This window comes from Pan paniscus, chromosome 15 (assembly GCF_029289425.2).
Source record: "Pan paniscus chromosome 15, NHGRI_mPanPan1-v2.0_pri, whole genome shotgun sequence".
In the NCBI taxonomy this organism is placed as follows: Eukaryota; Metazoa; Chordata; class Mammalia; order Primates; family Hominidae; genus Pan; species Pan paniscus.
In genome coordinates this window covers 66,819,098-66,832,677 of record NC_073264.2, presented here as the reverse complement: position 1 = coordinate 66,832,677, position 13,580 = coordinate 66,819,098, and the positions used below count along the sequence as shown (strand labels likewise).

The window sequence follows — 13,580 nt, the reverse complement described above, 5'->3', positions numbered from 1 at the left end:
GTATTACTAAGGAGGATTGGGAGAAGAAAAGCAAAACATGAGTACAACCCTGTAAGTCTCAGTGCCTACCTACATGTGAGGTTGGTAAACATTTAGACATGTGTATGTTTATTTAACTTTAGAATCTTGTGACTAGAACAGTAGTTCTCAACCAGGGCAATTTTGCTCCACAGGGGCATCTGGCATCTGGCAATGTCTGGAGACATCTTTGGTTGTCACAATTTTAAGTGAGGGTCTTACTGGCCAGGGATGCTGCTAAATATCCTACATGCAGAATACGGCTCCTCACAACAAAGAATTCTCTGGTCTAAAATAGTGCTTTGGTTGAGAAACCTGGACTAGAGGAGTTGACTTCAGGCAGGCCTAAAATCCAGGCCTACAGAGAAGGTGGCATAGCTGGGGAAGTGACTCTTGATTCACTCATTGTAACAATAAGCATCAAGAATGTTTGGAGGTTGTTACCAGTTACATGTACCTGTTGATCAGGCAGATGCATAGTCAGACTCTCAAAAACAGTTGGAAGGAACCAAGTAGTTATAAACCTTGCCCCTTTCTTGCAATAAGAATGGAAATGAGTTTCTTAAAGATAGGATCCGCACCCCAATTAGGGAGAAACATAAATAGTGGATGCCTTCATGGGAACTTGAAGACATTTTCCCTTCTGATTAAGATTGCTGCTACGTGTTCTGTGCAGCTATCTTTGGGTAGTAAGTTGTATTCTTATTCCATATTAAAGGAATCTGTAACCTTTGCCTGGCAAGGTATCTTTCCAAAAATCATATCGCCATCCCATCATGACAATGTGTATTGTCATATAATAAGAAAGTCTCCATTTCCTTTTACTCTCCGAAGTATACTCTTGTAAAAATGATGTGGCTTTCCTTTTTTTCACATTTTCTTTTCTCCGCTTCTTCTCAGCATTTAAGCATACATTTATCTTATACCAATTTATATGTTCTGGTAATTATTCTCTAGTTATTTCATGTGTGTATTTTGCTTATTAGATTCTGGACCAGGGCAAGAACTGTATCTTCAATCTCCTTTGAAATCTCCTCTGCACCTAGTATAATTTCGAGTGCATTTAACAGCTGGTTGAATGAACTAACCAATAATATGTGCATAAATGAGAGAACAGAATAAAATCCACAATAAATATTGTTATCCTGATACTCCACAGGGCATACAAAGCTGGCTGGACCCTCATAAAAACACATACACCAAACCCATAAAATATAATCATCTGCAACAATTAAATTCAAACAAAGATTGTGATATTATATTGCTTAAATTTAACATACAGTTTCTCACTTGGTAGAAATGTAATAGAACTTGAAAGGGAATTACATTTACTCTCTTTTCTATAAAGCAATCAACTGAGGCAAAATTTAGGGCATTTAAGCCTCTCAGTATCAGTGCGAATGATGTGTAGAAATGGATGGATTCTGGTTACATATTGACTATATGCAAAATTAGAAAGTATTAAGTAAGCTTAATTACTTGTTGTTTCTGTTAAATGCTGTGAACAAGCCAAGTACTTTAAACAACTCCAGTAACTGCCTTCAGTGGAGATGTAGTCAACCATTACTTGCAAACAACTAAATATTAGTGCATGTGAATGGCTATTTTATGGGATCTTTCCATTCTTTCACAAAAGGGATCATTACTGAGTATCAGAAAAATTGCACCTGAGTCACAATAATGAACATTAACAACACATAGACACACAAATAATTTTTCTGACTCCTATACAACCAAAAAGTATTGGTTATTTTAAAATGCCCTACTGACACTTACCTGGGATGAAAAAGTACACACTAGGAAGTCTGCCTGAGAGAGAAAATGTATATCCAGGATCACTCCACGAAGTGAATTTTCTGTGTATCGATTGTGCAGTCCAGCTGACCAGGAAATAGAGTTATCACTAATAAATTCATAATTGGGGTACCTGAAAAAATAAATTAATTTATAGATGGTCATAGATATCACAGTATCCTATCAGAAGGCAGACTTTCTCCTTTGACTAAGAGCTTCTCACAGAAAGGAGACCTTTAATTATGGCATTTAATACTGTAGTTGATGAGACATATTTGAAGTCCATCAGTGGGGCAGAAACCATTCTGGAATGCCCTGTATATTAAATTTTATTGGCATATCATATAAAACACACATCAAAATGTCCTTTATCAATTCATGAAATAGCTGAAAATTGAAGTCTCCTTTTTCTTTTTGTAATGAGTGACTTTTAAGAGTTTATTCAAACTGCTTTCATATTTGGTCACTGAGCTTTTCCTTTAGAATATAAATACTGTGATAAAACCTCATTAAAATTTTTAATTTAGAATTTCTGATAATTCAGATTTGGGTTAGACTTTGTAAATGTCTTCTTCATTGACATTACAAGTTAATAATAAAAAGAAGTTAAGAGATATTTTTAAAATTTGTGAGAACTAACAATCTCCCTTAACCTGCATCCTTCTTGAAGAACCATCTACTCTTACCTAATAACAGTAGTAGAAAGCCCATTCTAATATTTATGGAAGCAAATTCCATAGATGTCCACCAAGTAATATTTTGGTAGTCTTGCTAGAGATAGAGTGTGTGTTTAAAAGTATTCATACAGGATGTCTTTTGAAAAGAATCTGGAATATAATAGAGGAGGAATAAATATTTGCTGAAGGAATAATAGTTCTTATATAGAAACCCTGAAGCATCAGGAGTCAGTTTACATGTTTGTCTTCCAAACAGTATTCCAAAAAAGGTTAGGACCATGACTTATTTTTCTTTGCATCACAGCATCTAGCACTCCACACAATGCTGAGTGAATAAATACATGAACAAGTCAGTGCTACCTATGCCTGGGACTTTCCCTAATCCCCTAAGAGCTGTTTCAGTTTCTCTTCATTTCATGGCCACCAAGGAGCTTTCCCTCATTGCCTCTGTAATAATGATTGTAAAGGCAAAGTCTCTGAGCACTGTTTCAGACTGCTATTCAGTGTTCAAATCCATCTGGCCTCATTATTTTTGACAGTTTGCCTTCTTCAGCTCAAAATCGAGGAGATGAAGAAAATGTCACATTTGTTCGGAAAAGAAAACAACCAGAAATAGTTTTAATGTGATTCTTGGGAAGCTGCATACCCAGGCATGGAGCAGAAACAACAACAAAGAAATACGAAATGCTAGAGGGAGAAAGAAAGGGGGGAACTGATAAAACCAGCATAGGTTTTATCCTTGAATAAAGACTAACTTTGTCAGCATGATTTGGATGCTCAGTGAAACAAAGGAGTGATCAATTTACCAAGAAGTAACACTAACATTAATGGCCTTCCTAACTAAAAGAGCCCTCTCTGGAACCAAATCAAAAGGGTACCTAAGGCTGGGTGCGGTGGCTCATCCCTATAATCCCAGCACTTTGGGAGGCTGAGGCAGGCAGACTGCTTGAGCTCAGGAGTTCAAGACCAGCCTGGGCAACACAGTGAAACCCTACCATTATTTTTTTAAAAAAAGGTACCTAAGTTCCTCAGGCCCATCTCTACATGCAAAAGAGCTCTCAGGCCTATCTCTATGGCTTCATAAAGGATACCTAAGTGTAAAACAAAACAAAACACACACAAACAAAACAAAGTAAATAATGGAAGAAGGAAATTGTACACCTTTCATAATGAGCATGAAACTTTTTGCACAAACATGCTTCTTGTCTTTTGCCCTCAAGTATGTCAGTGGAGGAATTCTTCTATCTTGAGGTTTCAGATACCGGGAATAATATTTTTTTTTCCACTTTATAAAAATTTATTTTTATATCATCCACAAAGGACTAGCTTGCAGTTATAAACTAATATCTGGTGTTCTTTTCTGAAGTCCTTCTCTTGACTGAGGGAGATACTTCTCTTTGTGACTTCACTGTACCTGGTACATAAACTCCTTCCCGAGACGTATCTAAATTTACTGTAATATGTGTTACATGTATATTGTCTACCTGTTGGTTACTCCCTGAGATAAGGAGCCACACATTATATTTTGACTTTGTATTCCTAGTGCTCTGTGCTGTGTCCAGCATATTATAGGAGTTCAATAAAATAGTGAACAAATACACCACTCATTGCTGATTCTTTGTTTCACAGGGCAACCAAATACTTTACAAAAAACTTTTAACAAATTGTTCTTGTCTCTTCATTTCAATGTACCTACTTTTAGAAAGAACTCATTCAGCATTTTAAAAATAAAGAATAAACTCAATTTGTAAATATTTTACCTGGGAAACTTTTAAAGACTTGTTTTTCTTCCTATTTTAACCCCATCCCTAATCTCCACAATCTTAGAATGCAATATTGGATAGCCAACTTTAATAGTTCTTATTTCTTTGACTGTCAATGATTCTGTGATTCAAACACTGTAATATTGAGCTACTTAAGAGATCGCCACAATAGCAATGGCTGCCAAAGTCACTGGGATGCTGGTGGTAAAATTTTGTGGATGAACTCAATTTTTTTTTTGAGATTGAGTCTCGCTCTGTCGCCCAGGCTGGAGTGCAGTGGCGCGATCTTGGCTCACTGCAACCTCCGCCTCCCGGGTTCACATCATCTCCTGCCTCAGCCTCCTGAGTGGCTGGGACCACAGGCGCCCACCACCATAAACGGCTAATTTTTTGTATTTTTAGTAGAGACAGGGTTTTACCATGTTAGCCAGGATGGTCTCAATCTCCTGACCTAGTGATCCGCCCACCTCGGCCTCCCAAAGTGCTGGGATTACAATCGTGAGCCACTGCGTCCGGTCGGACTCAATCTTAACATGGAGAAATCTGAAGTGCAATACCAAGCCACAAAGCATTAACCAATCATCTTCACACAGAAGCTATGTGTATAAAGCTAATTTTAACCCCTTTTCAAAGAATGAGCAACACAGAAAATAGATTCTCCTCTGACTGTGTCAACACTATACCTCTGACTGTGTGAACACTATACATCATTTAAGTTTAATTTTTCATCTCCTCACCCTCTTGAAGCAGAAAAGTCTTACAATGATTACCTTGGACACTATATACTTTGATAATAGATTAATTCATGCTTTTGGTCTCTTAAAACAATGGCAGAGATTTTTATGATTTGCTTAGGTATCAAAACCAATCCTGAGTAGTTTAAAGCAGAATTAAATCAGAGTAGAAAAACATTTAAGTAAAAGAGTAAAGAAAAAAAACCCATCATTTAAATCCCCGAGAAATGACTCAAGTCGAAAATAAAAATAAAAGGATTTACAAAGAGAAAAAATTATGCATAAAAGGCTACTACTATATTTATAACAGAATATGGAGAAAATTGCTGCCTGGACTACCACTGGCAGGGGAGTTATAGCTGTTGGCTACAAGGAGGAAATTCTGGTTTTACTATTCTTGCAGTCCAAGTAGATACTGCCAACTGTACTATAAGGGTTGTTTGGTATAAAACTGTCATGCTGTGCTATGGATCAAAGCTGTAAAATGTTTATATCTAGCCGAGTGTGGTGGCATGTGCCTGTAGTCCCAGCTACTCAGGTGGCTGAGGTGGGAGGATCATTGAGCCCAGGAGGTCGAGGCTACCGTGAGCTGAGATTGTGCTACTGCACTCCAGCCTGGACCCTGTATTTAAAAATAAAAAAAATAAAAAAAAAAAGTTTATATCCTTGCATCTAAATACTTCCAAGTCCAGAAATCTAGCCTAAGGAAATAATGTGGATAATTTTAGGCATACGTCATACCATTACTTATAAGAATGAAACATTGGAAATAAGCTGACTGCCTAATATTAGAAGAATGGTTGGTCAAATAAGCAACGGCATATCTGTACAGCGTATATGTATGTAGTCATTAAAAAAGATGTTTAGGCTGGGCATGGTGGCTCACGACAGTAATCCCGGCACTTTGGAGGACAAGGCGGGAGGACTGCTTGAGCCCAGGAGTTCGAGACCAGCCTGAGCAACATGCGATCCCGTCTCTACCATAAAAAATTAGCTGGGCATGATGCTGCATGCCAATGGTCCCAGCTACTCAGGAAGCTGAGGAAGGAGGATTTCTTGAGCCCAGGAGGTTGAGGCTGCAGTGAGCCATGCTTGCACCAACGCATTCCAGCCTGGGTGACAAAGCAAAAAAAAAAAAAAAACATGTTTACAATGACTATTTTAGCAACCTAGGGGAATGGATCTATTGCTGTATTAAGTGAAAAGAGTTTAAATTATATGGAATTCGATCAACTACAGTCATGCTCCAGTTAACAATGAGGATATGTTCTGAGAAATACATCATTAGGCATGTTATCATCATGCAAACATCACAGGGTGTATTTACAAAAACCTAGATGGCATAGCCAACTATACCATACCTAGGCTATACATATATATCCACCTAGGCTATATGGAATAGCTTATTGCTCCCAGGCTACAAACCTGTACAGCAAGCTATTGCATTGAATACTGAAGGTAGTTGTAACACAATGGTAACTATTTGTGTATCTAAACATAGAAAAGGTACAGTAAAAGTATAGTTTTGTAATCTATGGGACTACCATCATACAGGTGTTTCATCGCTGACTGAAATGTTATGTGGTACATGACTGTATTAGAAAATGAGACTACATAAATGGGATTGAGGATAATACTTTTTCCTTGATTCGGTAATGATATGGTTTGGCTGGGTCCCCAAACCTTTCCCGTGCTGTTCTCATGATAGTGAATAAGTCTCATGAGATTCGATGGTTTTAAAAACAGGAGTTTCCCTGCACAAGCTCTCTTCTCTTGTCTGCCACCACATAAGTCACGCCTTTTGCCTTCCATCATGATTGTGAGGCCACCCCAGCTATGTGGAACTGTAAGTCCATTAAACCTCTTTCTTTTGTAAATTGCCCAGTCCTGAGTATGTCTTTATTAGCAGTGTGAAAATGGACTAATACAGTAAATTGGTACAAGAAGTGGAGTGCTGCTGAAAAGATACCTGAAAATGTGGAAGTGACTTTGGAATTGGGTAACAGGCAGAGGGTGGAACAGTTTGGAGGGCTCAGAAGAAGACAGGAAAATGTGGGAGTTTGGAACTTCCTAGAGACTTGTTGAATGGCTTTGCCCAAAATGCTGACAGTGATATGGACAATAAAGTATGGGCTGAGGTGGTCTCAGATGGAGATGAGGAACTTGTTGGGAACTAGAGCAAAGGTGACTGTTGTTATGTTTTAGCAAAGAGACTGGCAGCATTTTGTCTCTGCCCTAGAGATTTGTGGAACTTTGAACTTGAGAGAGATGATTTAGGGTATCTGGCGGAAGAAATTTCTAAGCAGCAAAGATTTCAAGAGGTGACTTGGTTGCTGCTAAAGGCATTCAGTTTTATAAGGGGAGCAGAGCATAAAAGTTTGGAAAATTTGCAGCCTGACAATGTGACAGAAAAGAAAATCCCATTTTCTGAGGAGAAATTCAAGCCAGCTGCAGAAAACTTGTGTAAGTCATGAGGAGCCGAGTGTTAATCACCAATACAATGGGGAAAATGTCTCCAGGGTATGTCAGAGACCTTTGTGGCAGCCCCTCAAATCAGAGGCCCAGAGGTTTAGGAGGAAAAAATGATATTGTGGACTGGGCTCAGGGTTCCTCTGCTGTGTTCAGTCTAGGGACTTGGTGCCCTGCATCCCAGCTGCTTCCGTCATGACAAAAAGGGGCTAAAGTATACAGCTCAGACTATTGCTTCAGAGGGTGGAAGCCCCAAGCCTTGGCAGCTTCCACATGGTGTTGGGCCTGTGAGCGCACAGAAGTCAGGAACTGAGGTTTGGGAACCTCTGCCTGGATTTCAGAGGATGTATAAAAACACCTGGATGCCCAGGCAGAAGTTTGCTGCAGGAATGGGGCTGTCATGGAGAACCTCTGCTAGGGCAGTAGAGAAGCAAAATGTGGGGTCAGAGCCCCCACACAGAGTCCCTACTGGGACACCACCTAGTGGAGCTGTTAGAAGAGGGCCACCATCCTCCAGACTCCAGAATGGTACATCCACCAACAGCTTGCACCATGCACCTGGAAAAGCCGCAGACACTTAATGACAGCCCGTGAAAGCAGCCAGGAGGGGGGCTATACACTGCAAAGCCATAGGGGTGGAGCTGCCCAAGGCCAAAGGAGCTCACCTCTTGCATCACTGTGACCTGGCTGTGAGGCGTGCAGTCAAAGGAGATCATTTTGAAGCTTTAACATTTGACTGCCCCACTGGATTTCAGACTTGCATGGGGCCTGTAGCCCCTTTGTTTTGGCCAATTTCTCTCATTTGGAATGGCTGTATTTATCCAATGCCTGTACCCCCACTGTATCTAGGAAGCAACTAACTTGCTTTTGATTTTATAGGCTCATAGGTGGAAGGGACTTGCCTTGTCTTCGATGAGACTTTGGACTCTGGACTTTTGAGTTAATGCTTAAATGAGTTAAGACTCCGGGGGACTGTTGGGAAAGTATGACTGGTTTTGAAATGTGAAGACATGAGATTTGGGAGTGGCCAGGGGTGGAATGATATGGTTTGGCTGTGTCTCCACCCAAATCTCATCTTGAATTCTCAGGTGTTGTGGGAGAGACCCAGTGGAAGGTAATTGAATCATGGGGGCAAATCTTTCCCCTGGTGTTCTCGTGATAGTGAATAGTCTCACAAGATCTAATGGTTTGAAAAATGGGAGTTTCCCTGCACAAGCTCTCTTCTCTTGTCTGCTGCCATGTGAGACATGCCTTTCACCTTCTACCAAGATTGTGAGCCCCACCAGGGATGTGGAACTGTAAGTCTATTAAACCTCTTACTTTTGTAAATTGCCCAGTCTGGGGTATGTCTATCAGCAGTGTGAAAATGAACTAACAGGGTATTTACCAACTTGCGTATTTTTAAGTGAGCATGAATTAATTTGCTCATCAAGAAAACAAGGAAAAAAGCTTGTGATGCGTTCCAGAACAAGTGAAAGAGTAGACAAAATTAGTATTTTTTTCTTCAACCAAGCTACAAATTCAGTTTGGTGTTTTAAATTGAAGAAACATGGTAAACTATACATTTTTTAATTGTGTTTTGTGCCCAAATGTTCATTTAATCCCTCTTACATTAACTCATTCTTACACTTGGCTGATGAATTATTTGCCCTTTGTTTATATATATACACATCTCAGGGTGTGTGTGTGCACGCGTGCGCGCATGTATATGGTAGTGTGTGCATATGCTCAAGAGAGGGAGCCTTGAATAAAAAAGGCAATTGGCTTCAGGTTCATTTGGATTCTTCAGAGGTAGAAAGAGGATTTAAATTATTATCTAATGACTTAGATTAATACCTGCATTATAGTCTTCATTCTAAATTTATTTATTTTCCTCATCCCCATTTGAAACATGGGGGACAACAAATACATTAATTAAATAGCCAAAAAGCTTAAATGATTAAGTGTTAATGTTTTCAAACTGATGGGATTGAAATCAATACCATTTAATATTTACTGGGCATTTAACTACAGCTAGGTATTATGTCCAAAGTACTTATAATCTAGTGAAGGAGACAGAAGTAAGCAAGTGCTAAACACTACAACAGAGGACTGTACAGAGTGGGGAACACAGGCCAGTCAAGGTTCAGGGATGACTTCTGGAGGAGATAGTATCTGAGCAGAACTAAGACTAGAATTTTCTTCTCCTTAATTTCCTACTTTTACATACATTTAATACATCCTTCATTTATTGATAGTAAATAAAGACTAACTCCAGGTTTACTCAGATCCTATAAGAAGTGTCCAATTAGGATTTGTGCTTTATCTATGTGTTTTCATAATACCCCATGTTAACCCTATAATAGTGTTACTCAACTGTAGGGTAATTGTTTATTCCCCTATTAGATTTGGGAATTCCTTGACAGCAGGGAGTATCTTGTTTATCATGAAATCCCCAGCACCAGCACAGTGCCTGAAATACAGGCAAGCTCAAAAAATAATTGTTACTGTTCCATACACAGTAGTAGTCTTTATTCCTCAACTTACAAAACTTACTTTTTGATTCCTTACCTTTCTTTAGTATAACTTTCAAATTCCACAAATTATTATAAGACAAAACTCTACATATGTGTTCAGTTGTCTGTAACTGTTAATGAAGACAGTGAAATCAAAACGATAAGCACCTGGTTTTATTGCTAACAGTCTGTATAGCTGGCTAGTGTTATCGACTGAACGTTTACATTCGCACAAATTCCTATGTTGAATCCCTAACCCCAATGTGATGGTGTTAGGAAATAGGACCACTGAGAAATAATTAGGCTTAGATGAGGTCATGAGAATGGGGCCCTCATGATGAGATTAGTGTCCTTATATGTGGAGACATCAGAACACTTCCTCTCCTGTTCCCTGCACACACAAAGAAGAGGTCACAAGAGCACAGAGTGAAATAGTGGCTGCTTACAAGCCAAGAGAAAATGAAATCTACCTTGCTAGCATCTTGATCTTGAACTTCCCAGCCTCAGATCTGGGAGAAACAAATTTCTGTAATTTAAACCACTCAGTCTATGTTATTTTGTTATGGCAGCTCCAACAGACTAGTGAAGATTTTAGTACCAAGAAGTAGGGTGATACTTTTAATGATAATAATGATTATTGCTGGTGACAATGCGTAAGTCAGTGGTCCAGTTCATTTTAGACTTCTTATAAGGCATTATTGGATATGGCTAATAAAAACGCTTTGATTAGACTGACAGTTACACAAGTACATAGTCCATTGAATTTTTAAAACCCTAATAATTAGCAATAATAATATACAAAAATCACAAGTCATGGGAAGTAAGAATTCTTTTAAACTGAAAGAGACAACCCCACTCTAGAATCACTAGTTGGTCTAACTTACTTTGTTTTTGCCTCCTTTAATAAAGAAGGGTCATCTGTGGCCAAATACACTCTTTTTTTGTCCACTTGCATTCTGCGTGCAAGAAGCTGAAAATGTTCTTCAACATGCACCATGTACTCTTCAATGGGATGGAAGGCAGCTTCTGTTCCCACTTTGTCTGTGCGTCTGACATGGACTCTGGGGGAGAAATTCAGATTCTACTGGTAATGTACTGACACTGGGTGCTTTGAGGGTACTCAATTTATACCCCTACTTATGGTGGCATTATAGGCATTTTTAACTGATTTTTCTTTCATTTTCACTATTAGAAAAAGTAAAACACATAGTATTTTAAAAACTCAAAAATACATATTCTAAATATACTTGCAGGCTAAACAATACAAGGGGAATTAGAAAGTAAGTAAAGCCTTTGAAGAATGATTTCTTATAGAGAAAATAATTCACATCTTAGGAATAAATGGGAAATTTCAGAGTTGCATTTCATACTAGGCAGCAACCAGCTGTCTGGAAAAAAACTGAATACAACTTAAGATTTTTGTTACCAGGATGATACCAGGATTCACAGTTGTTACTAAAGAACATTAGAGATATTATTTGTAAAGTTCTGATACCAAGGGTTTTCCTCTTTATTTTACCCTGTAGAGTCACCATAACTGCCAGCTTGTAGAACTTAAAAGTTGTCCCAGGAAAACATAGACCTGGATAAACTTTTACAGCACCGTTAAGACCAGCAAACCTTTTAAGGGTTTTTTACCATTTTAGGTAAATGAAACCGATTCCAGCCCTTCTGTTGTGGGCATAATGAATTTCCTTTCTCTGTTTTTCACCATATCAAATGACAGCAGATATTAATTTCACCTGTCATATTTAAGAAAAGCCCCAAAATTGTAAAACTGGGGACACAGATTCACACTGCCCTGTACTGAATAAGGCACTGACTTCCACAGTCTTCTCCTCTCTCCTCCCATCTTAGTGTTTCCAAAGTAATTTTTTTTTTTTTGAGACAAGGTCTTGCTCTGTTGCACACATTGGAGTGCAGTGGCGTGATTATGGTTCACTCCAATCTCTGCCTCCCGGGCTCAAGTGATCCTCTCACCTCAGCCTCCCGAACAGCTGGTACTACAGGCATGTGTCACCAAGCCTGGCTAATTTTTGCTTTTTTTTTTTTTTTTTTTGTATTGATGGGGTTTCAACCATGTTGCCTATGTTGAGTTTTCTCAAACTTCTGGGCTCAAGTGATCCACTTGCCTCAGCCTCCCAGTGTTGTGATTACAGGCATGAGCCACTATGCCTGGCCCCAAAGCAATATTAATGGAAATAAAAATAACAGTTTATTTTCATAAATTAAAACACCCTCCTTAAATCTTGCCTTCCCCTCCCCCCAAATTACTAAATCACTATTTATATGTAGAAAAAGGTAGACTTATACGCCTTTAGGTCACAGTATATGGGCCAAACTTAAGGCCAGTTTTTTATTATGAATCTGGAGTGAAGGTTTGATTTCACCAGAGTTACTCTGCCATCTTCACGGCTATTCTTTGCTTTGCATTCCAGACTATAACCCAGATGTGGATACAATCATATGAACATCTATTCTATCATCTTTCCTTCCCACATCCTTCATAATCACTCTTTCTCTGGGGAAATTGGAATTGTTCAGTGGGCTCTATAGAGATGAAGTGGGCAGAATGAATGATTCCATTGAATTTCAATCAAAAGTTACATGAGAAGAAATACGATTTGATATTCTGACTTCACATGTACCTTCTTTACGTCTAACACTTAGAATGGGGTCAATAACTCCTCTACATATGAAGACTAAGACACAAGGAAAGATGTGGGGTGGGAAATATGAAAATAAAAATAAAAAGAAGCTGGACATGGTGATACATGCCTTTAGACCCAGCTATTATACTTGGGAGGCTGAGGTAGGAGGATCACTTGAGCCCAGGGTGGTTGAGGCTGCAGTGAGCCACTACACTTCAGCCTGGGTGACAGAGTGAGACCCTATCTCAAAAATAACAACAACAAAAGCCAAAAGAGAGCTGTGATAAGAGGAGAAAGAAGAAAAGGAAGAGGAGAACTGGAGACAGTAATAGAGCACTACTAAGCAACTTTCTTAGCTGTTCTAAGTAAACAAACAAACAAAAAATAGTCTCCATGTGTCCTTAGGATAGCTCTAGAACCTCTGTCCTTTGATGGGACTATAAAAATTAAATTACATATTGTAAAATTCGCAATATATTGTAAAGATACATAACCCTAACTACTACATATCACAGTTTGAGGGAAAAAATCAGATTCTTACCCAATAACTGGATGTTTGAAGCCAAGCTTCTTGGTGGCTTCTTCTATTTCTTTTTCTAGCCAAGGCTGTGGGCGGATCAAGTATTTGACAAACTGAGACACCCACCACACTGCAGGGTCACCATGCACTCGTACAAGTCGATCTGCGAGGTCTTCTGGTACAGCCAAGGGTAAATATGGAGGACGGGGATGAAGACTGTCTACAATGGGAAGCTCGACCACTTGAACATTTTTGTCCTTCACTTCACCTGACAATATTGAAACATATAGTCATTACCACATGGTATTCCTTATACATCCACCATTCAACAAGAACTTATTCTGAGTGCTTTCATCCTCACAGCAACTCTAAAGAAGTATAATCTTCACTTTACAAAGGAAGTTAAATAACTTGCTCGAAATACCAGAGCAAAAGTGACAGGTGAATTTCACATGCAGG

At 38.9% G+C, this 13,580-nt stretch overlaps 1 protein-coding gene across 13 annotated transcripts in view; it reads right to left on the bottom strand.

Moving 5' to 3' along the window:
* FUT8 (fucosyltransferase 8) overlaps positions 1-13,580 on the bottom strand; it is a 395,429-nt gene that overhangs the window by 7,930 nt on the left and 373,919 nt on the right. For all 13 annotated transcript variants that reach the window (XM_063596244.1, XM_063596245.1, XM_063596242.1 and 10 more), the window contains 3 exons: positions 13,143-13,389; positions 10,835-11,011; positions 1,795-1,945 (listed from right to left, as the gene is read on the bottom strand). In XM_063596244.1, the coding sequence (XP_063452314.1) occupies positions 1,795-1,945; positions 10,835-11,011; positions 13,143-13,389 (575 nt within the window). The remainder of the gene's footprint in view (positions 1-1,794; positions 1,946-10,834; positions 11,012-13,142; positions 13,390-13,580) is intronic.